Source organism: Bos indicus x Bos taurus, chromosome 23 (assembly GCF_003369695.1).
Source record: "Bos indicus x Bos taurus breed Angus x Brahman F1 hybrid chromosome 23, Bos_hybrid_MaternalHap_v2.0, whole genome shotgun sequence".
NCBI classification, from domain to species: domain Eukaryota; kingdom Metazoa; phylum Chordata; class Mammalia; order Artiodactyla; family Bovidae; genus Bos; species Bos indicus x Bos taurus.
The window spans coordinates 4,560,572-4,584,045 of NC_040098.1; the positions used below are offsets into that span (position 1 = coordinate 4,560,572).

A 23,474-nucleotide genomic window follows, 5' to 3' on the forward strand; every position below is an offset into this window, starting at 1 on the left:
AAGGAGTAAGCGTCTTTTAATTTCATGACTGCAGTCACCGTCTACAGTGATTTTGGAGCCCAAGAAAATCAAGTCTGCCACTGTTTCCATTGTTTCCCCATCTATTTGCCATTTAGTGATGGGACCAGATGCCATAATCTTAGTTTTCTGAATGTTGAGTTTTAAGCCAACTTTTTCACTGTTCTCTTTCACTTTCATCAAGAAGCTCTTTAGTTCTACTTCACTTTCTGCCATAAGGGTGGTATCATCTGCATATCTGAGGTTATTGATATTTCTCCCTGGAATCTTGAATCCAGCTTGTGCTTCATCCAGCCCAGTATTTCTCATGATGTACTCTGCATATAAGTTAAATAAGCAGGGTGACAATATATAGCCTTGACGTACTCCTTCCCCTTTTTGGAACCAGTCTATTGTTCCATGTCCAGTTCTGTTACTTCCTGACCTGCATACAGGTTTCTCAAGAGGCAGGTCAGGTATTCCCATCTGGTATTCCCATCTCTTTAAGAATTTTTCACAGTTAATTGTTAATTTCACAGTTAATTTCCCACATGTTAATTACCTTAATCATGTTGTATATCACATGCCTAGTATTTATTTGAGAGTTTATGTGCTTATAGGTTCAATTCAGTGCAGATTATTAACTCTTAATTTCCTCTGTTGGGGTCTACACATACATTAAAGCTACACCACCCTAAGTGATCATGAAAAGTATAAAACTGTGGAATTAAACCTATGTTTAAAGATGTACAAATACAGTCAAATAATACGCATTTTGAAAGGCTCTCTGTCCTTAGTTGTACATGAGTTATCTACATTTACCTGACTAGTCAGCTCAGTTGCATTATAATCTTGAAAGTACAAATATACAAACAGATCTCTCTGGTGATTTTCCTACCTTCACTTGCTCTTGTCACTTCACTTAAACAGTTGCTCACAGATGATGTGTTCGAAGGAGTTTTCATATCATAGGTCCAGTTTATATCCCACAAGTCTGTATGAATGTTTAGCCTTTTCCCTTGGGATGTATTCGTATCAGATGTCCACTTCTTTATTGATGATTTCTTGGCTGTGCTCAGGCTCCGTTGCTGTGCGTGGGCTTCCTGTAGTTGCAGCGAGGGCGATCTGCCCTTGTTGTGGTGCTCGGGCTTCCCAGTGCGGTGAGCGGCTCCTCCTGGGAAGTGCGTGGGCTCCACTGGTTGCAGCACACAGGCTTGGTGGTTGCAACACGGGCTCTGGGGCACCCGCCAGGAGTTGCGATGCTCTGGTTTAGTTGCTCTGCAGCAGGTAAATCTTCCCGGGTCAGGGATTGAACCTATCTGTGTTCCCTGCGTTGGCTGGCGGTACCGCTAAGGAAGTCCAGATGTCCATTTTTTTAATTTAAAATTTTTTTATTTTTTAAAAAATTTATTGACATATAGTTGATTTATGATGTGTTTCTGCTCTATAGCAAAGAGATTCAGTTATGCATATATATATATTCTTTCCCCTTATGGTCTGTCCCACGATACTGAATATAGTTCCCTGTGCTACACAGTAGGGAATGGTGTTTATCCATCCTATATATGATAGTTTTCATACGATGCCCACTTTTGACAACTTTTTGTTACCAATTTTTCTATTTTCAAAAAGAAAAATGTTTCACAAATAAAAGTAGCAAAAATCTATGTTGTTTTAGGATTTTTCCAGCAGGATATCTATCAGATGGTATACAGGAAATGCACAGCACTGCTGAAGTGCTCTTGCTTAATATTTATGCACAATATTGAGATGCATTTATGAGGGAGAATCAATAGCTAAAATTAATGTAAGAACATCTACCAACATAATATGGACAAGACTACATTTTTATTATAATTGCTTCCTTACAATGCATTTTATTCATTCACTACCAGAATTTTCAGATTCCACTGGAATGAAAGCAAAATCGAGCCAGGAATATGCTAACATTTAAATTGCATGTCCATTGTAGGGGTATGGGGAATCATATTTATTGGCAACCTACATGCCTTATATTAAAAGTTTTATACATTATTTTGTGACTTTCTTACCTGTTTAAAGAATTTCTTATCAAAATTGTTTAAGTGTTCTTGTTTGTGATTTTTTAAAAAAACTCTCATGGGAAATATACTACTCATTTTCAAATAAAATTTAGAGATACCATGGCGCTGGTGGTCGGATTGTGTTTTGATAGAGCACGTGTGCACAGTCCCTCACATGTGAGTGGGGCTGTTTGTCCGTCACTTTTAGAGAACTGCATTTCCCCAGGTGGTTGAAGTAGGAAGCAGGCTGCTCTTCTTCTTAGACCGGCCCCGGAGATGCAATCTAGTGCATATATCTTGATGGATGGATGTTAAGAGCTTAAGTCCTGAGGTCGAGGAGCCCCCCTAACACACCAGAGCGGCCCCTCGCCAGCCCCACAGAGGTGTAGGTTCAAGCGTCCTTGGGCTTCTCTGTTTATTTCGGAGACTCCCTTGCCCCCTTTCCCCAGGGGCGCCTGGGTGAGTGGGTCCTCCTGACTCTCTATGTTTCATCCTGGAGTCCCAGAGCAGCTGGTCTTGGCGAGGGTTGGGGCAGGCCCTCAAGGGGAGATGATGAGCACCAGATTCTCCGCAGTCCGTAAGGAGTGCAGCACTCAGCCCTCGTGCTGGGGAAGAACGCCTGGGGTGAGTGGGTAGGAAGGCAGCCTGGAAGTAAGCTAGTCTTGCCTGGAGTCTGTCCTGGTGGGCAGTCTCTGTGAGCTAGTCCGCCTTTTCCAGCATCTTCCCTCACTGTGCCCTAGAGCCCGGAGGAGGTCTGTCCTTTTTTTTTTTTTTTTCTTGGATTTATAAAACTGTCCCTCCCTTTTCATTTAAAAAATCTAAATTGAAGTATATTTGATTTACAATATCATATAAGTTTCAGGTATACAGCTCAACGATTCTCTTATACATCTCTGTGTGTGTGTGTATATATATATATATATATATATATATGGATTCCCTGCTGGCTTAAGACTGTAAAGAATCCGCCTGCAATGCAAGAATCCCAGGTTTGATCCCTGAATCAGGAAGATCCCCTGGAGAATGGAACGGCTACCCATTCCAGTATTCTTGCCTGGAGAATTGCATGGATAGAGGAGCCTGGTAGGCTACATCCCATGGAGTCACAAAGATTTGGACAGAACAGAGTGACTAACATATGTATATGTTGTATATATAATTTAGGTTAACCTTGAACTGTTCTAAGCCTTTGTTTTCTCATCTGGAAAGCGCAGAGAATAGTGCCCTCTTCAGAAATCTTTCAGATTAGCAAAAGCTCAGGTCTGTCCTCCAGTCTTCCATAGCAGTGGCGGTGGGTCATGATGGTTGCATTTTTATGGTTTGTGTCATAGTATTGCCTATGAGAAGAGGAGTATCGCATTGAGTATTGCATATTGAGGAGATGGCCCATCTGAGAAGGGGCTGTGGTTTTCTGTTGCAGTGCCAGATGCCAGTTAGACGGTGAACTCCAAATAAAGGAGTGTGTTTCCCATGGTCTGGCTGAAGCCCACACCGTGTCCCTTCCCGTGGGCATGGCAGTTTGAGATGAGATGCTGTGATTATTTGTGTGCCATCACATCTCTGGTTGAGTTTAGCCCGGATAAAATAATCCACATAGCAGCAACCTGGGAGAGTCATAAACACAAGATGGCATTTCAACCTTCTGCCTGAGCAGAGAGAATCTGGCACTTGTATTTCCTATAAGAGCATTAACAGCCTTCTAGTACTTGAAAAAACAAAGCAAAATCTCCAAAATCAGTAACACTTAACTGAATTCTTGAAGAATAGTGTAAAAGCTCTATTTCTTAGAGTTAAGTACAGTTATACCAGGAAGATATAATATAGGTGCCCTGACCTAAAAGTAGAAATGTGTCCTGTAGATCTGTGCCCAAGTTAATGATCTTCAGGGTTATCTTTTTTTTTAATCTCACAGTTTGTCTCACATTGTTCACAGATGTTTTAAGCATCTCATTATGCATAAGCTTAAAAAACTAAAGAAGCCCTATTTGCAGACACTTTGATTTCACTGGAGCATAGTGCATGCCTGCGTGCGTGTTAAGTTGCTTCAGTCGAGTCCAGCTCGTTGCGACATCATGGACTGTGTCAAGACCAACAAGTCTTTGTGACACCATAGCCCACCAGGCTCCTCTGTCCCAGGGATTCTGCAGGCAAGAATACTAGACTGAGTTGCTAGTTCCTCCTCCAGGGGAGCTTCCCCACCCAGGGACTGAACCAGTTAAGTCTCCTGCGCTGGCAGGTGGGTTCTTTACCGCTAGCGCCACCTGCGAAGCCCTGCTGGAGCACTGTATGTAACAGCAAATTTAAAAAATCGATGAATAGTTGATATAAGCTAGTTGTATAACACAGTGGCTCACACTTTTTAAAGGTTTTACTCCATTTGTAGTTACTCTAAAATATTGGCTGTGTTGTACAGTATATCCGTGTAGCTTACTCGTCTTCTACGTGTTAATAATAGTTTGTAGCTCTTAATCACCTACCCCTGTCTTGCCTTCTCTCCTTGCCTCTCCCCACTGGTCACCATTAGTTGGTTCTCTTTATCTGTGAGTCTGTAACAAGAAGTTTTAATGTTTCTTCTCATTTGTTAAATTCCAGACTTTTGGTTTGTGGATTTAATTTCTGAAGAAGACTTTTCTTGATCATTTTAAAATTAATTTTCCTGAGTTGACAGGATCAAATAAAAACATATATATATATATATATATAATTTTTTTTTTTGGCAAAGAAAAGCATTTTTAAAAACAGGTTCCCAGGAACACCAGTGCTGTGAGATGCCTTGGGGTAAGGTGGGGGTGGTGGGGAAGGCTTCCTTTGCCAAGAGTTTGGAAAGCAGCCTTCCCAGATTGGAGAGATTTATGGTACACATTAGCATATTAAAGACTGAATTTCTGTGGAAAAGAACCCTATTTAATCCAGTGTTACACAAAACCACTTGGTCATGGATTCTTTTTTTTTATCAAAGAATATCTATTAACATCCCTTTGAGAAATCCTGCAGGAGAGTTTTAGAAATGACTGTTTGTAAGCAAGTCTAATTAATTTTGTGTTAATTTGAATCCCAGATTTGGACAGGATCTAGTTAATTTGGTTGTCCTTGCAGGAATGTTTTCTCACAGCCTTTCTTCTGGGTCATTGGCTTTCTAATTCATGGATAACTCACACTTTCAGCCTACTTGAGTTGTAACTGAGCCAGAATCTGCTCATTGTAACTCCCACCCTCATATCTTGGGTCAGCAGGATATTAAACATGTATGTCAGCTCTTAAATATGTGAAGAATTAATTTTGTCCCTTTTTTAAAAGTTTTCTTGTCAAAAAGTTTTAAGAACACTCAAAGCTTCTGTTGACTAAAAAAATATGTACAACCTGTAAGTTGAGAGTTAGGTTTTATTCAGTGGGGATGTTGGACTTGAGCCCAGGAGACAGGACCTCAGGTGACCCGGGGAAAGCGGACTCCGAGGGGCAGGAGAGGAGCCAGGCTACATACAGGTTTACAGCAAGGGCAGGTAGTCTATGGAAATATTACTGTTAGTTAAAAGAAAACGAAATCTCTCATATGAAGAGATTTAGCAGTTTTCTGTGTATGGGAAGATGCTAGTGGCCCGCTTGCTGAAATTATTTCTTTCCTATGTGTTTGGCCTTCTGGGGCCAATCCTGCTTTCTTTATTGTTCACTTGCTTCTTCCTTGTTTACCGTTGGGGAATGTGGTGGATGGTGCCTCTCACACCCCGCATCCCCCCCCCCCCCCACCTCGCCCCAGTCCCAGACCCCTCAGCTCTTAGCTGATGGCTTCTGAATAGCTGGCTTTGTTTCACCTGGGCTCAGAAATTTGCATTTGGAAAAGTATTGTTTATTGGTAGAGCCTAAAGCAGAAAATACTTCATTTCACACTTTCATAGCCTTCATTTCATGTGATGATTCCATTTTTACACTGCATATTTGTTTTTCTAGCACGTTCTCTTTGTGTTCTTACCTGTGTTAAGACTTGAGTTGAAGGCAGACAGTGAGTTGAAGGAAAGTCAGTCAGGTCATCACAGCTGTGCAGCAGGAGCTTGGGCCCACGTTATCCACTCTGTGCTCAGCACCTTCCAAATTATCTCTGACCTTCCACCTCCCTACCTTTGTACGTGTTGAGCTGTTTCCCTGTGGACTTACCTTTAAGGGTTTTTTTCTTTCTTGCAGAACAGCCCCTTTTGCTGTAACTATTTTCCAGTTTTTCTACAAAGAGCAAGTATTGCTTTTATTTTCAGAAAAGAACAAGATAATGTTATTTTATAAAACCTTAGTCGTTTTCATTCTGAATTTGCTTTGGGAAGGGAAGGCAGTTGGATCATTCACCTCTTTCACAGGAATGGCCTGATAATGACAAATGTGCTGCTATTCCCCAGAGTATTTGTGTTTCAGATGTCTTGGTGGTGATGCTGGTGGGAGAGGCCTTCAAATATGGCCAGAGGGCCAAACCAGGCCACAGCCTGTCTTTTTGTACAGACCATGGGTTAAGAATTATTTCTACAGTTTTTTAAAGAATTAGAGACAAATCAAAAGGAGAATATTATTTGGGGGCATATGAAAGTTATATGAAATTCAACATTCAGTGTCCATAAATAATTATGCGGAACCCAGGCATGCCCATTCATTTGTGTGTTCTTGTACCACGTGGCCCTTAAAGCCAAAAATATTTCCCACCTGGCTCTTCACAGAAAATGTTTGTGGAGCTCTTATCTCCGGGTGAGGTTTTGTGTATATTTAGGGTAAGCTTTTGTGTGAATTCACTTTGCTCTGAATCTCTTTGTGAAGATGGCTTTCTTTTCCTACATGTAAGATCTGCTGTGGTTCAGTGAATGAAGTTTTATACCATAGCTGCATTGACCTGAGCCAAATAGATGGCCAGATATTTCTCCAGCAAAGATAGTTTATTCAAGAGCAGCAGAGAATTGCAGTACAGGGTCTGCAGCCAAGGGGAATCACAGGAACATTCAGGCATCACAAGGGAGGGGACCACTGTTACAGTGGGGAGAGGAGGTGGGTGCGCTGCAATTAACACAAACCTCATGGCTTTTCATTGGCCGAGCCCTGGCCGGCTAGGAAGGTGGGTCTTCTCCTGCTGGGCTCCGCTGTCATCACAGACGGTGAGAGCGCCCCCTGCTGGCCACCTGACTCTATTTAATTGAGGTTTTTAAAACTTTTAATTTATTAATTTTTTACAGCTGCTGAATGTGCGTCCTTCTTTGATTTATTTTTTAAAATGGCATTCGAAAAGGCCAACTCAATACATTGCTTCATATTTTAGGCAAGATTTTCTTTCTGTGATAACCCTTTTTGAATGAGATGGAGTCAAGAAAGAGATACCTGCTTCAAGTAAGAGTTCAGTAAGTCGTGCTGATGGAATTGTACTCCTTGTCCTTCAAATTAGATGTTTCCCAGCTGCATCACTGGGTAGCCCTTTCAGTATGGCTGTTCCATTTGCTTTTTGCTCTTTTAATATAGATCTCCTTTTTTGTTTAGGTGAAAGTGGTTGGCATTGCCAGTTTTTCTAGCCTCGTTAGTATTATAATTAATATAATGGTTTAATTATTAATTGATTACTTTGGAAACTATTTTTAATAAATACAAATCATAAGTCCTTTTAAGTGTATTTTCATTGTGTGTACCTCCAGATTGGAACGGCCTGACTTCCTGTCTTATATTCTGGGCACTGTTCTTATTCTTAATTCCTGGTGAATTCTGATGAGTGTAGTAAGCATGTCCTGTGTGCAAACAAAATTGCCACTCAGTAACTCAAAGGGCGTGTGAGTTATATAGTTTTAGCTCTCATACAGTATTTAGGTCTCTGATCCATTTGGAAGAAAAGGTTCAAATGAATCCTTTTGCATGATGAATATTAGTTTCTCAGCGTCATTTGTGGAAAAGATTCAACACTGAATTGCTTTTGTTCTTTTGTGAAAAACCAATTGTTAGGACTTCCCTGGAGGTCCATTGGTTAAAACTCTTCCAATGCAGGAGGCGCAGGTTCAATCCTTGCTTGGGGAATTAAGATTCCACATGCTGTGTGTTACGGTATGGTGAGAAAAAATAAAAAACAATTGTCCATAAATATGTGTCTATTTCTGGACTCTGTTGGGTTCCATTGATCTATATGTCAATTTTTTAAAAAAGCATTTTAAAAAAAGATTCTTGTTTAAGTCCTAAAACTTGGTTTACCTGAACTCCATTCTGGCAGTCACTTCCCAGGTCAGTTTGGATGGGTCAAGAGGAACACTTAGAGGATTTGGTGCAGGAGTGGAGGTTTCCCTCTGTGTGTTGGTCATTGAGCAGCATTATTTAGCTCCAGCTGTATGAGAGGACACAGTGCCAGGTACCGATTGTCACAGATGCCCTGGTGGGCCCTGCAGGAGAGACAGATTCCCTCTGGGAAGTGGGTGATGGAGTTCATGATTCTGTGTCCTGAGTTTCTCTTTTCTTCCCCATCACCAGGCAGGCACTCAGGAGCCCACAGCTGAAGGCATGGCTAAGGTCACAGACAAAGTACAGATGGCTCGTCTTTTATTTATTGAACAGAACTTCTTTGTCTGCTGTATGAAGGGTACTGTGTGAAGCACGAAGCATTTATAATGAGGACCTAAGACTCTGTCCTCTTAAGGGGCTTACGCTTGTGCTATCATGTACATAAAACTCTTCTTGAAGGAAAAGGATGGTCGGTGCCCTGGTATAAGCCAAGGAATACGGGAGGGCAAAGGAAGGATGCTTTCACGGTTTTGGTGACACTGGAGTTTGACCTTGAAGAAAGAGCAAGATTCAGTAGCCAGAGGAGTGGGGACAGAACAGCATTTCGGGTAGAAAGAATACCTCAAGTGCAAGCAGAGACCGCCACTGTCCATCCGACATTCCTTTCCAGCTCTCTCAGCCCTCGGGGTTGGAAGTGCAGCTGTCCCGCCCAGGCGCTGGGGCGCGTGTGTGCTGCAGGGCACCGCAGCTGTGTCCCCACTTCACCTTTGCACACGTGGCCCCTGTGTTTCAAGGTGGTCTCTTATCTGTCTAAAAGAGAGGATGTTCAGAACAGGGACTGGAGGAAAAATAAGATCCGCTTAGATTTTAGGCTTTAGTAGGCGGCGTACGTGGGTATCGCCTCTGATTCTGGTCATGAATGCCTGTGAGGACTAACTGTCGAACGTCCGTGGTCCACAGGTCTCTGCTGAGCAGTTTGAAATCTGGAAATTTGGTAAAATTGCAGTGTCATTTAGGAGGTAGTCCTTTTTTTAAAAAAAATTTAAGTATATTGGATTTACACTGTTAATTTCTGCTGTACAGCAAAATTATTCAGCTATGTATCTATATGTATCTATATATACTCTGTATCTTTACATATCTATATTCCATAAAAAGAATACACACACACACACATACACACACACATACTTTTTCACATTCTCTTCCTTTATGGTGTATAGGATGTTGAATACACTTCTTTGTGCTATACAGTGGGACCATGTTGTTGTCCAGCCTGTGTATAATAGCTTACATCTGCTAAGCCCAGCCTCCCGCTCCATCCCTGGGAGGTGATCACTTTGAAGAAATTGATGCCAGCTTTTTAAGCTTGAATCTTTCCACAGAAGGTATAATTCTGTGGCAGAGATTCTTTTCAACAACAGCGTATACAACATGTGTCAAAAATTTTCTTTATCAGTGATGGATAAACCAATATTTATGATTCTGCCCACATGTTTGGGTCTGGGGGCCTTGGAGTTTCATCTGGATTGAAGGAAACGTTTTAACAGGGGGCAGGTTTCAGCGTGGTCGGGAGCAGAAGCAGTGGGATCGCATGATCTGGGGGTGTCTTTAAAAATAGTCTCCATGCTCATCTCCCTGCGGCAGTTGTCCTGTCCTAATCCCGGTTGCTTCAGAGGTTTAGTGAAGAGGATGCAGCCAGTTGTTCTCAGCTGTTTACTTGTAAGGACTCGAGGACCTGGGCTTATGTGTAAAGAAGGGTGAATCAGTTGCATGTGGAGTATCAGAGAGCATCGCAGGGTTTTAAAGGGCTCAGAACCTTAACATGCGCTCCTGAGAGACCCTGAGATTTTCTAGTCCTCAAGACTTAAAAAGACATGAAGCCACGGCTCGTGTCATCCCTCTCTTGGAAGCACAGTGCTCCGAACGGCACACGGGCAGTGCCCGCGCCGGTGTGACCCAGGGCGGCCCTCCTGGCCGGCTCCCCGCCCAGAGTGGCACCCTCAGCCCCAGCCCCGCTGCCTGCAGAGGTCTCCCCACCTCCCAGTCCTGAGCCTTGCCACCGGGCACCATCCCAGCTGCTGGCACAGCCTCGCTCATCGTCCTCTACAAAGGAGGCGAAGTGACTCCTTGAGGGCTTGGTGGGGCCTTTGCTTTTTTGTGTGCCCCGAGGTTGTGGTTCTTTTTGCTATAAACAGTTGTCCTAAAAGGAATTTTATTTTATGTATTTAAAAGAAATTTAAATCGAAGTGTAGTTGATTTACAGTATCTTGTTAGTTTCAAGTGTACAGCACAGTGATTCAGAGTGTGTGTGTATATATATATATATAGAATATAGTACATTATAAAATATAGAATATACTATATAATATATATTTAATATATGTAATATATTATATTGTATATTCTATAATATAGAATATAATATATATTTAATATAATATATGTAATATATATTATATTGTATATTCTATATTATATTCTATATATATTATATATAGAATACATATACTATATACTTTTCAGATTCTTTTGCCTTACAGGTTATTACAAAATATTGAGTAAAGTTCCCTGTGCTATATACAGTAGGACCTTGTTTATTATCTATTGTTTTTTGGTTTTTTTTGGCCAAGAGGCATGTGAAATCTTAGTTCTCTGACCAGGGATCAAACCCTTGCCCCCTCCATTGGAAGTGAAATATTGACCACTGGACTGCAAGACAAGTCGTTATCTATTTTATATATAGTAGTGTGTATATATTAATCCCAACCTCCTACTTTGTCCCCCAACTCCCCTTTCCCCTTTGGTAACCATAAGTTTGTTTTGTATGTCTGTGAGTCTCTTTCTGTTTTATAAATAAATTCATTTATATCTTTTTTTTTTTTACATTCTACATATATTTGTCTTTGTTTGACTTACTTAGTATGATAATGTCTGGGTTCATTCGTGTTGCTGCAGATGGCCTTATTTCATCCTTTTAATGACTGAGTAGTATTCCAGCGCATATATGTACCACATCTTCTTATCCATTCATCTGTCCGTGTACACTTAGATAGCCATGTCTTGGCTACTGTAAATACTGCTGCAGTGGACATAGGGTTGCATGCATCTTTTCGAATGATGATTTTTTTTCCCCAGATACATGCCCAGGAGTGAGATTGCAGGGTCATATGGTAGCTCTATTTTTAGTTTTTTAAGAAACCTTCATACTGTTCTCCATAGTGGCTGTTGCCAGTTTACATTCCCAGCAGTGTAGGAGGGTTCCTGTAAAAGGTATTTTAAATGGTGCCAAAAGGAGAGAGGCCAGCTCCTATTCAGGACAAGTGTCCACTTCACTGTTGAATTACTGTGCAACAGGCTGGGCTCTGACAGCCGGTCAGGCGTTTGACACAAGCCCCAGAGGAGATGATTCAGCTCAGAGGTATTCAGAAAGCAGGGGCCACAGCAAGCCTTTGCGTTAGAATTGCCAAGTCGTTGGAGGTTCTGACCCTCTCCCTGACCCCTCTCTTGGACTCTTCTCTCTCTGCCCAGCAACTGCTGAAGGCCCTCATGTTCTTTCTCACTTTCAAAGCTCTTCTCTGGACCCCTGGGTGCCCCAGGGTGCCTCCCTCCCACACCCAGCCCCCACAGTTACTCCATCTAATCACTAACGGTGATCAAAGCTTCTTTGAAATTGATAACAGACAGGTGTTAAGAAGAATATCAGTGTGATAAAGTGACTTGGAATTCGGAGGCAATGACCGATCGTTTCTTTATCCCAGGAGCTGTCTTATTTTTATCTGGGGACTGGTTTATTTACTTGAGTTCGTCTCCAGTTTCTAATAGTTAACCTGACCTAACTTACCTTATTGGGAATACCTTACCAGAGAGTCATTTAGTGGGGGTTTATGGAGAAGGAAATGGCAACCCACTCCAGTATTCTTGCTTGGAGAATCCCAGGGATGGTGGAGCCTGGTGGGCTGCCGTCTGTGGGGTCGCACAGAGTCGGACACGACTGAAGCGACTTAGCATTAGCATGGAGGAAATACACATTTCTTGAACTAGTTGTAAGTTTTGGGCATGTCTGTAACTTAAATTTTAAATGAAAGTTAAAATTAAAAAAAAGAAAATTTAGGTGCTTCCCTGATGTCCAACGGTTAAGACACCTCCAATGCAACGGACACGGGTTCAGTCCCTGGTTAGGAACTAAGATCCCATGTACTGTGACGTGGCCAAAAAAAAAGAGTACTTCTAGATAAAGTTGGTCAAGAAAAGGGAAAAAAATGTTAAACATTTTTTACATGATTTGTATTGAAAAACATGTGCAATTCTGTTTCAGAACTTTTCCAGTAAAAGCTAGAATTTGAGAAAACAGTGGAATTTGTTAAAAATGTTGGTGATAAAGTAATAGGACTTTGATAGTGGAGCGTGGACTCCGTATGTCAGATCGGCTCATTTCGTGTGTTTAGGACTTGGCACGTATGAGCTCACATTGTGTGTTGCTTTTATAATAATATTCTGCAGAGCAATCATTATCTGTCTTGTTACATCACTGTAGTCACATGCTTACATCTGTATCAATTTTGTTTCCCCGACCAGCTCATTGATTATTCCTTGTCAGTGCTGAGTGACTCTGGCACCCGCTTTCCCAGCTCTTGCTTCCTCTTGCCCAAACTGTAAGAAGGTGAACGGGAAAGAGATGAGTGTCAAAATGCAGATGATTGGTGTCCTCCCATTTCCTGATGTTTTTATTGAAAACTGTCCATGATTTCTTGAAGTGGTAAATGGTTTAAAGAAAGACGTGTGTCATGTATGAGCCAGGTGGGCACTGGATACATTGAAAGGAGAGACCCACATCGTCCGGCCGAGCATCCCTGCCTTTGAGCTCAGTGACTATCCTGCACCTAACCCCCACCCTTACCCCGCCACCCCTTGTAAAGCTCACACGGAATGGATGATGCTAACGTCTTTGTGAACCAGGGCTCCTTTGTTTGACGTTGTAGTATGGAGGCTCTTTAGAATACATCCTTAATGAAAACCAACCCCCAAACAGTGGGCAGATACACAATAATATGTACAGTAATTGACTTCTGAATTTTATTTTTCTCCTTCAATTACATTATTTATAATTGTTCAGCACCAAGACATAATACAGTTCTGCAGGCCATAAAAGATGTGCAGACCAAGGGGAAGACCCATGCAAAAACAGATTTTTATCTGTCTTTCTGTTGTAAAAGGGAAGAACTGAAAGGAAAAGTAGACCCACATCAGACCAAACTAAACCAGAACCAGCCACCCAAACCCCACACAAATTATTACAGAAAATAATTTCATCCTTTAAAATTTCTAAAAGTTGAAATCTTCTTTTATAAATGTCCCTATGACAGTGGTAAAATTATACGGAAGAAAATCAGAAGTACCTGGGTTAAAACCATAATCAAAAAGCTCCCACATCTTGACGTGTTTACCAGTAAGAAAGATGACTTAACAACCGGTAGTTCTACCTCGTGATGAAAGACTAGAGAAAACCTTTTGATTTTGTTTGGTTTTTTAAAATTGGTTGTCGACTGTCCATCTGAAAGCTTGAAAGAGAAGTCTTCTTTGTCTGAGAACTAATCATGTCCTTTATGGAACAGACAGATTATTGGTACTACTTGGGGCCAACAACTGAGTTGTTTGAAATGCTTCCTTATTTTATTCATTAATACCTTAAGATGTGTGATGAATGTCTTTATTTTATGGTTAGAAACCACTGAAGGAGATAATTATGAGTTGCCTTAATGCCGACCTAACACACTGCCTAGAGAAAAGCATGACCACCTTTTTATTACATCAGATAATGATATTTACCCTTTATATTTCCCTGAACCAGATTAGAATTTATGGTAATTTAGCAAGAGTCTGAGCTGTGGTTTTATTTCTTCACCATGCTTGAAGAAATAGTACTGACATAAGTTTGTAATAAACAACCATTCAGAAAAGGCACCTACCAAAGCGAATGCAGTGTTTTGAAGCATTTCTGTGCATTTTTAAAGCATCAATTTACCTATCAATAATTGATGTAGTAACTTATTGGCAGGTTATTTTTATTTTTGAAGTAGGACTTGTAAGGAGCTCACTCCCAAGAATGTGGTTGCTTATTTTTCCTGAATGTATTTGTTCAGAATCAAAAAATTGCTTTGAATAACATCTTCATTTGTAGTTTCGCCTGAAGCGGAGTCTCCCGTTTCTTTCCACCCAAGGCTGCGAGGTGCTCCGTCTTGGGGCAAGCCTTTATTATTTATGTGCCTTTCTAAAGTTTGGGGTTGTTTGCCAGAGTGGCGTGTCCTTCAGCTTTAGGACTGCCCTAAGAGGGGCCTGGCCATCCTTGCCCGTGGTCTGCTCCTTGCTGCTGGGGTGGGGGCATCCCCTTTCCCCGGGCTCACGAGGGACTGCGTGGCCTCTGTGTGCCCCGCACCAGCGGCCTTTCCTGCATCCTCGCCTATTGCCTGGACCTCCAGCAGCTCTTTCTGGGTTTGCTCAGGACAGGGTGGGAGCTTTCATGTTGCTCAGAGATGGTGTGTCCTCATTCTGCTTGGGGCTCAGCGGCTGGCTTTGCTCAGCGCAGGCTGTCGGTACCCAGGAGGAGGTCAGCCCCCCGTGCCCTGCCCCTGCGCCCCATCCCCGCTCCTGTCCCCTTGGCATCCCAGACGCTGTCCTTCCCCGGAGCTGGGAGCTCCCTCGTCTGGCCCCCTGTCCAGTTCTTTACTTCAGGTGGGACACTCCCATCTTTGGGGGAGGCCTTCTCAGACTCCCACAAAGTTTCTGTCATCCCAGCCTGTGGGCCTCAAGAGGTGGCGTGCGCTCTTTATCCACGTCTGCACCCTTCGCGTCAGTTTAGGGGCTTGCCTGGTGGTCCAGTGGTTGAAAATCCACTTCCAGTGCAGGGGTGTGGGTTTGGTCCCTGGTTGGAGAACTAAGACCCCAGACGCCGCAGGGCGTCTCAGCCCTCCTGCCGCAGCTACTGAGTCTGTGACTTAGAGAGCCTGCCTCATGCAGTGAAGAACCACTTTTTATTTTTGTGGCCAAAAAATAAAAGCGAAGTGGTACCCTGGCATATGAGGAATGCTTAATAAATATTTGCTGACATGAACTGCAGCTCTACAGTAGCACTAAGGATAAATATGGGAAGTGAGATTTTCGTCTAGATTGACATCAACCACTAAAAGTCAGACTTTTGAAAAAGGCATCCTTAAGCATTACATAAGCAACTGTGTTTATATGTCTGAAGGTCAGCCCGATCTTCAGACTTGAATTTGATTTAGCCCACCTGAAATCAAGCAGTTACAAGCTAAAATAAAAATTCCAGAGTGCTATTTTGAGCAGTTAAGCCATTGCGATGATGAAGACCCGGCATACTCTACTCTGTTCTCTATCGAAAATAAAATGGGAATATTTTTGTGTCATCAGCAGGACCTTGTTCAGGGTCTCACCCCACCCATTTCGCATGTATTTCCCTTCCTTAGGAAAACTCCTAAGCAAAAGATGAGCGCCCTCTAGGGGTGAGCTTGTAGGTGCAATGCAGGACCGCATTTTAAGAAAGCCTGCAAAATTCTGGGAGAATCCCATAGGATTCAGAAAACACAGAAAAAGATGCTTCATCCCTGTTATGTAATTCAAGTTATGTAATTTAACCCCAGAGTGTCCCAGAGTGCTTTCAACTTGCTCATCATTTCCTCGAGCTCTATTTATTCAGACAGCTTTCTGTCCCACAGGGAGAGAATATCCAAAATGAGAAGAAAGAATGTTTTATTAAAAAGTGAAAGCCGAAGGTTGAAGCTCTTGGCAGTTCGCAGTCATCTGTGAAGGAAAGTTACCAGGCCACGTGTCTGTGACTCAGACATTGGACAGAATAAAAGGCTTTTCTGTGGCAGCTGAACTATTTCCTTCCTTTTTCACCCCGATTGATCACATGCCTGGGTATTTCTCTAGGACCTCAGCTGCTTACACTCAGTTCGCCCATTAGCACTCCTTCCTCGTAACACTCTACTTTTTATTTTCCATAATGCTGATATTTAGTTTTTACTTGGCATTCCTTTTCTATCTCGTTTGTTTGTCGTGAGGAAAATGAGTCATTCCTTATAAAGCACTTACACAGGGTCAGGTCCGTTTATGTATTTTTATTATTGTTACTAATGGTGCATTTGTTTTATATGGAGTCATGAAGATGAAAGTAATGGTATCTTGCATTTAGGTAGCATTTTTCATACACAGTATTTCTCTGGAACCTCAGAATGTCCCCCTGAGACAAGGAAGATAAGCAGTATTCCATGATAAATAATGACTCAGCATGTTTTCAAGCATTACAGAAGCTGAGTTAATCTGTTTCTGTATTTCTTCCTAAAATTCTTAGCAGCTTTCCATTTTACATATTTTCTCTTTTAAGTTGACAGTGATTTTTTTAAAAAAGATAACAGTTTTATTTTCAGGTCACAGAATTCTCATTCCCTAGTTTGAACTCGAGGCCTTCTGTTTTCAGTCTTTATTTGCAGGTGAGGAAACGGAGGCCTCGAGAGGTTGGGTAGCTGGTTCATGAGGCCTGCGGCAGAGACGTGGCTGAAATCCTTTTTTCTGCGTAGAATGTTTTCTCTTTCCCTTACTTGGTTTTGCTTGGCTTAATCTTCTTCTTTAAACATGCCTGATTTAATTTTTCTTTATTGGTGCATGAATGTGGTTGTGGAAAAGGACCCCTTGTGGTGGAAAGTTTCCCTCATGTCCATGGTCGGGTTCAGTCTGGCAGAGCAAGTTGTGAAATTGCTTTTATGTGAAATATGTGTTCAGAATCATACCTCATCTTTTAAAAAATTGATTTCTAATTGATTTTTAATTAATTGATCTTTTAAATTTTAATTGAAGTAAATCTACTTATCTATAACGTTATGTTAATTGCTGCTGTATGGCAAGTAATTCAGTTATACACACACACTCGGGTGCACACACACACACACACACACTGTTTTAAAAAATGTTTTCTATTATGGCTTATCATAAGATATTGAAGATATAGTCCCTGAGCTGTGCAGAAGGCCCTTGTTTATCCATCCTGTGTATTGAAGCTTGTCTGTTCTAGCCCCAGCCTTCCACTCCATCTATCCCACATGCCCTTGCCCCTTGGCAACCACCGGTCTGTTCTCTGTGTCTGTGATTCTGTTTCTGAAAGTGAAAGTTTCTCAGTCGCGTCCAACTCTTTGCAACCCCATGGACTGTGGCCTACGAGATTCCCGCATCCATGGAATTTTCCAGGCAGGAATACTGGAGTGGGTTGCCATTTCCTTCTCCAGGGGAGAACCTGGGTCTCCTGCCTCAGAGGCAGATTTTGTTACTGTCTGAGCCACCAGGAAGCCATGTTTCATAGATCGCTGCATTAGTGTCACGTTTTAGATTCCACGTGGAGAGGTGCCCTGTGGTCTGTGTCTTTCTCTTTCCGACGTACTTCGCTTCGTGTGATCCTCTCTAGGTCCGTCCATGCTGCTGCAAATGGCATTATTTCATTCTTGCTAATGGCTGAGTCGTATTCCTTTGTATATATGTACCACATCTTTTTCCATTCATCTGTCGATGGACATTTAGGCTGTTGCCACGTCTTGGCTATTGATCACACCTCATCATTAACCGTCCTGGAGTGAGAAAGACAGAGGAAGTGGATCTGGATTGAAGTGTGGCTCTGGCAGGCACGGGTGGGCACAGGGGACCAAGAGCGCGTGGCTTTCTTAGCTTTGATTGTTCGTTCCTGCCCGGGGCGGGGGCATCCTTACGGCGCGCTTGTTTCCACTGTCCCTTCTGAAGATGTCAGACCTGCATGATAGACTTGTCTATTTTGAGAGATTCGACAGCTGCCTCAGGGTCAAGAGATGCATAATATTGTTTATATAACTGTGGTCTCTCGTGTTCCTGCTCAGGCTCTCAAGAATTAGTCTACTCTCTGATTACACTGGAGATACTCAGAGGAGTATATTGATTTAGATGTACACATATGCATGAAATTCACAAGCTTAGCTCTTCTGCCTTGTTTTTTTGTTGTTGTTAATTGAAGTATAGTTGACAGATAACATTATATTGGTTTCAGGTATATGACATCATGATTTGATATTTGTATATGTTACAAGATGATAAAAAATTCTAGTTATAATACCATTCATCTCCAAAGTTAACTTTCAGGACTTGGTTTCTTGGCAGCTTTCAAGTATGTGATACAATACTATTGACTACAGTCACCCTGCTGTACACTACATCCCCATGTCTTATTTATTTTATAACTGGAAGTTTGTTTCTTGTGATCTGCTTCGCCTGTTTCACCCACTCCTGAGCCCCAACCCTTGGCAACCACCATTCTGTTCTCTGTATCTATGATTTTTGTTTTGTTTGCTCACTTGTTGTTTTTTAGATTCTACTTATAAGTGAAATCATACAGCATTTGTTCTCTGTCTGACTTATTTCACTTAGTCTAATTCCCTGAAGGTCTCTGTTGTTTAGTGGCTGAGTAACATTCCACTGTGTGTCTTCTTTATCCATACGTCCATCCATGGACATCTTGTTTTTAAGTGGGCCCTTAGCCTTACATTCAAGCTCATGGCTTGGAATGAGACCACGTCAGTTCTTACAGGACTCTGATATGTGAGTAGAAAATTGAGTATTAGCATTCATTTCACATGTGTGCTTGTCTGCACATGTGTGTGTTATGTATATCACAGATTTCTTCCTGAAAAGATCCTTGGAAATTGGCTCATCTCTGAAATGTAATTGAGTAGTTCAGGGGAATGTCATTTAATGCCATTTATTTAATAGAAGGTAAATATTTAATGGAAGGAATACTCTCTTTGTACCTTATTTAGGTTTTTATAGCTTTTCTAAATAGGACTGTCTGAAATGTGTTATGATGTGCTCCTTTTTTTTTTTTTTTTTTAGAAAAATGAATTATTTTTAAGCTTGCTTTTACTATTATATAATTATCTTGTGACACCAAAGAGTCAGCTGATATTCCTTGGGTATTGGGAAATCAAAATAAAAATACCAACTTGTGAAAATGGGAACACTTGGTTAAAAATAATCTGACTGTTTCAGTTTTGCTGGTCATTTTATAGGTTCTATTGGCATTAGTAGTTACTTAGAGCTATTAGGCCTGAGTGTAATGCTTACATTATTTGTCATTAATGATGCATAGATGGGTAAATGAATATTAGTTGAATATTAAAAAGTACTGTGACTTAGGCAGAAAGTCCCCAAATACTAGTCATAGGAGCTGAATAAGTTTGATATGAAACTCTTAAGGGAATTTTATCCTTCACTAATTACAAATAGTTTCTGACAGTAAATCATACTGTAAAGCATGTAGTCAGTTAAGATAATAAAATTTAGTAGTATTAAATTTTTTTTTAATTGGAAGATTTTAAAATTGGGGTATGGACTCAATGGACATGAGTTTGAGCAAACTCCGGGGAACAGTGAAGGGCAGGGAAGCCTGGCGTGGTGCAGTCCATGGGGTTCGCAGAGTCGGACACGACTGAGCGGCGAATGACGACAACTAGTTAAAATGTCCCGGTAGTTTCAGCTTTACAACGAAGTGAATCTGCAATATGTATACATGTATCCCCTCTTTTTTTTGGATTTCCTTCCCATTTAGGTCACTGCAGAGCAAAATTTAGTGGTATTTAAACTGCTTTTGGAGATGGAAATGGCAACCCACTCCAGTGTTCTTGCCTGGAGAATCCCATGGATGGAGAAGCCTGGTAGGCTGCAGTCCATGGGGTCGCACAGAGTCAGACACGACTGAAGCGACTTAGCAAGCTGCTTTTTTAGACCCGAAAATCTTAACCATCAAAGGCTGGCTTCCAGTTTACGTTAGGCCCTTTCTTGCTGGTTGCTCTGGAGTCGGAAAGTTTTGACCATACTTTGGATCTTTTTGTTTCTTTCTGCTGTTTAGTTACATGACACTTTGCACGTGCACAGAAGCTTGACTCCTGCGTGTAAACCTCCAGAGTGTGTGTCCACGCAGATGGGGCCCGCAGGCCCGTGCCCACATGCTGTGGGGGATGCTGGTCTCTGCCTTTGTGGACCCCGTCCTCGGCTCGCGAAGTAGCACAGCCCAGCATCAGCCCAGGGGAGCAGGGTGGGGTGGGCCTGCCCGCCGTGGGACAGCCGCGCTTGCGACCTGCTCTGACCGTGTCTGTCCGGTCGAAACTGACTGCGTGTGCCAGGGGTGTCCCTCTGTGGGAAAAGCAGAGCTTTGGGGAAGTCTTTGGTGGTTTGAGCTATAAACTCAAACGTAAACCATCCTTGCTAACTGTCAGTTACTGTGAGTGTGGTTATGTGATTTATCCCTCCCATGGATTGGGTTGGGTTTAACATACACACACTACTGTATATAAAATAGATAATCAGCAAGGGCATACAGGGAACTCTGCTCAGTACCCTGCAGTAACCTGATTGGGAAAAGACTGAAAAAGAATCGATATATATATAACTGAACCATTTTGCTGTGTACCTGAATCAAGAACAATATTGTAAATTAACTGTAGTCCAATAGAAAATTTAAAAAGAAGCTATTCAAAAAGAAAAGAAAACCCTTCACCACAGGAAAATTTATGCTGTGCAGAGAAATCTTGAGTAGAGGCCTTATAACCTCACATATATTTTAAAAAACTTTTAATTTTGAGATAATCATAGACTCACAGGAATTTTCAGAAGTAGTACCTAGAGTCTCATGGACCTTTTACCCAGGCTGCATCTCTGGATTTTTAACATGTGGAGGGCGTGCCTCTGGCATCTTGAATTTTGGGATGCAGAGATCAGGAAGACCAACTCGGGGCTGGGGGGCTCAACACTCAGCTTGTTAAGGTGTCCCTGGTTTCTGTCTCAGGAATCGTGATTCAGGTCAGGGCCCGTGTAAAACACCTCATGAATGAACACACGGGGAATGTTTTCTCCTCGTCCACTTTCTTGTTCGGGTGTTAAGGATAATCCAAGTTCTATAACCAAATATTTTAAATTGTGTTTCTGTACATAGGTTCGAAAACACGTGAACGATCTCTATGAAGACTTGAGGGACGGACACAATTTGATTTCTCTTTTGGAGGTTCTTTCCGGAGACACCTTGGTAAGTTTTAAATTTCATAATTTATTTGGAGGAACGTGTGGTCCTTTTTGCGTATGACCTAGTATGTTTTTGGCACAAACTATTCAGATTTTTGCAGCATCCATCTTGTGAGCTGCTATGAATTCCGCTGGAAAGAAGAGTTCTGGTTAGATTCTAAAGCATTTTCAGACTTTAAATGGTGTGCATTTGGGAGATGGAAACACTTTGATGACCTTGCTTATGTAAATTAAAATACTACTGCTGTTCTTTTTACCTTGGGTTTTTTTTTTTTTTTTTTTTTTAATGCTTAGCAGAATTTGGATGCATAATATAACCCCCTATTAAAAGACTCACCAATAGCAAGGGAATAAGCACCGCTTTCTGACAGATGGTCTAACCCCTCCACAGGTGTCATCTCCTTTTTTGTGAACATCCCTCCCCCTCTCGGTTACCCGGTCTCCTTCATTATGTTCTGTTCATGCTCTTCTTTTCATTTCTGGTCTGTCTGTGTATTTGCTGTCCTGTCTTCTGTCTGTTATATTCATTAGCCAAGGGAGCGAGATTTTTTGAAGACCTTACGGTTGGTGAGTGCCTCAGAAGCATGCGAGTATGAACGGCATGAGGATGTGGAGGATGAGGATAAGGGGGTAGGTGTCGCCCCCGTAACTCGACTAACCTAGCCGGTACAGTGCGGTGAGCGCTAACACCGTAGAGTAACCCACGGCTTCTGGCTCCTGTTTAGAAAATGGTGCAAAGGCCCAAAGACCCACAGGGAGGTGGATGTGTGTGGACCAACAGATTGGACAAAGGACATATTTTCTCTTTAAATTTATTTCTGTATCTCTATGCATTGCATGGTATTTGAACATATGTGCTTAAACTATAGGATGGCATCTGAGCTAAAGAAGTTTATATACCTTTTGTATAAGTGTGAAGGTTTACAGTTACAACCAGCCTGCTAATTTTTATGCACATCAGTTCCACTTTTGAAATTCATATTTCAGACATAACTGCTCATTGCTTTATTGGAAGGAACGTATGGACATTTATTTTATATTTAAGACTATGCTTTAAGTCATGCCTATTGGCAGTTGGCATTAGACAGACATTCTCTGCCTGCCTTATCTGTCTCATTTTATTTGGGGAGGATGTTTTAAATGCCAGGGTCCTGACAGAGCTGTTTCACCCCTATGGCACTCAGTCACCTGAGCCTACCTCTGCAGGACAGATGCGCTTCTTTGGTCATCATATCCCCAGAGCCCCCTGTTCTCACTGGAACGTGTGTTTTGTGGATGCAGTGGGGATTCATCGCCATCATTTCTCCTGTTATATGGGGTTATTTCCCCAGTCTGGGGTCCGCTGTCTGTTTAATTCTGCTGCCTTTGGCTTCAGCAACCTAGTCACATTTCAGCTCAGCTCTCAGTTTTCTTTTTTTCCCTTTGGAAGATTTTATGTGGTCAGTTATCAGCTCCATCCTTTGTATTTTTGTTGACCATTTTCTCAGCTCTGTTTCCTTATGTTTTCCTTCTGCTGACTTGTAACGTTTCTTACGGGAAACGGCATCAAGGAAAAGAATTATGGTTTGTCAGGTTCCCTGACACAGCACGTCATCACGTCCATCCCCAGGCAGTGTCAGACTATTAGAGTCCAACCGATTGTGTGCAAAAACGAAAATAAAATAAAGAGGAAATATATTACGTGGCTTTAATTGCTTTTCTCTCTCCTGTATCATGGCTAAGTAAACCTTTACTGCCTTTCTCCTTCTTGGTGGTTTTTATACTAACTGCATGCTACTTTACCTCATTTTCATTAACATGCCATACATGTATAATTAAAAAACCCTCTTGAGTTAGAGTTTATTAAGAAGGCAAATGGGGAATGGTATTTAATTTTTTGCGTGCATCCATAGCTAAATAATTGTACGCTAGACGTGTAGTTTAGTGAATATGAAATGTCTGTATATTCTGTGATACTTTCTCTTTTCCGTTTGTTTAAATAAAATATTCATAGTAAAGGATCTATTTAAATAAAACATATTCAGAAAAATCCCTAGTTTACATTGAATCTCAGGTAATTCAAAAAAATGAAAATATCATTAAAAATTTAATGGGTTTCCCCAAACAGTA

The 23,474-nt window shown here is 41.7% G+C and overlaps 1 protein-coding gene across 22 annotated transcripts in view; it reads left to right on the plus strand.

The window, feature by feature from the left end:
* DST (dystonin) overlaps positions 1-23,474 on the plus strand; it is a 520,430-nt gene that overhangs the window by 241,427 nt on the left and 255,529 nt on the right. For 12 of the 22 annotated variants that reach the window (XM_027524344.1, XM_027524350.1, XM_027524347.1 and 9 more), the window contains 2 exons: positions 21,280-21,369; positions 21,897-21,995. In XM_027524344.1, coding sequence (XP_027380145.1) covers positions 21,280-21,369; positions 21,897-21,995 — 189 coding nt within the window. The remainder of the gene's footprint in view (positions 1-21,279; positions 21,370-21,896; positions 21,996-23,474) is intronic. The other 10 variants (XM_027524349.1, XM_027524351.1, XM_027524370.1 and 7 more) reach the window with 1 other exon arrangement.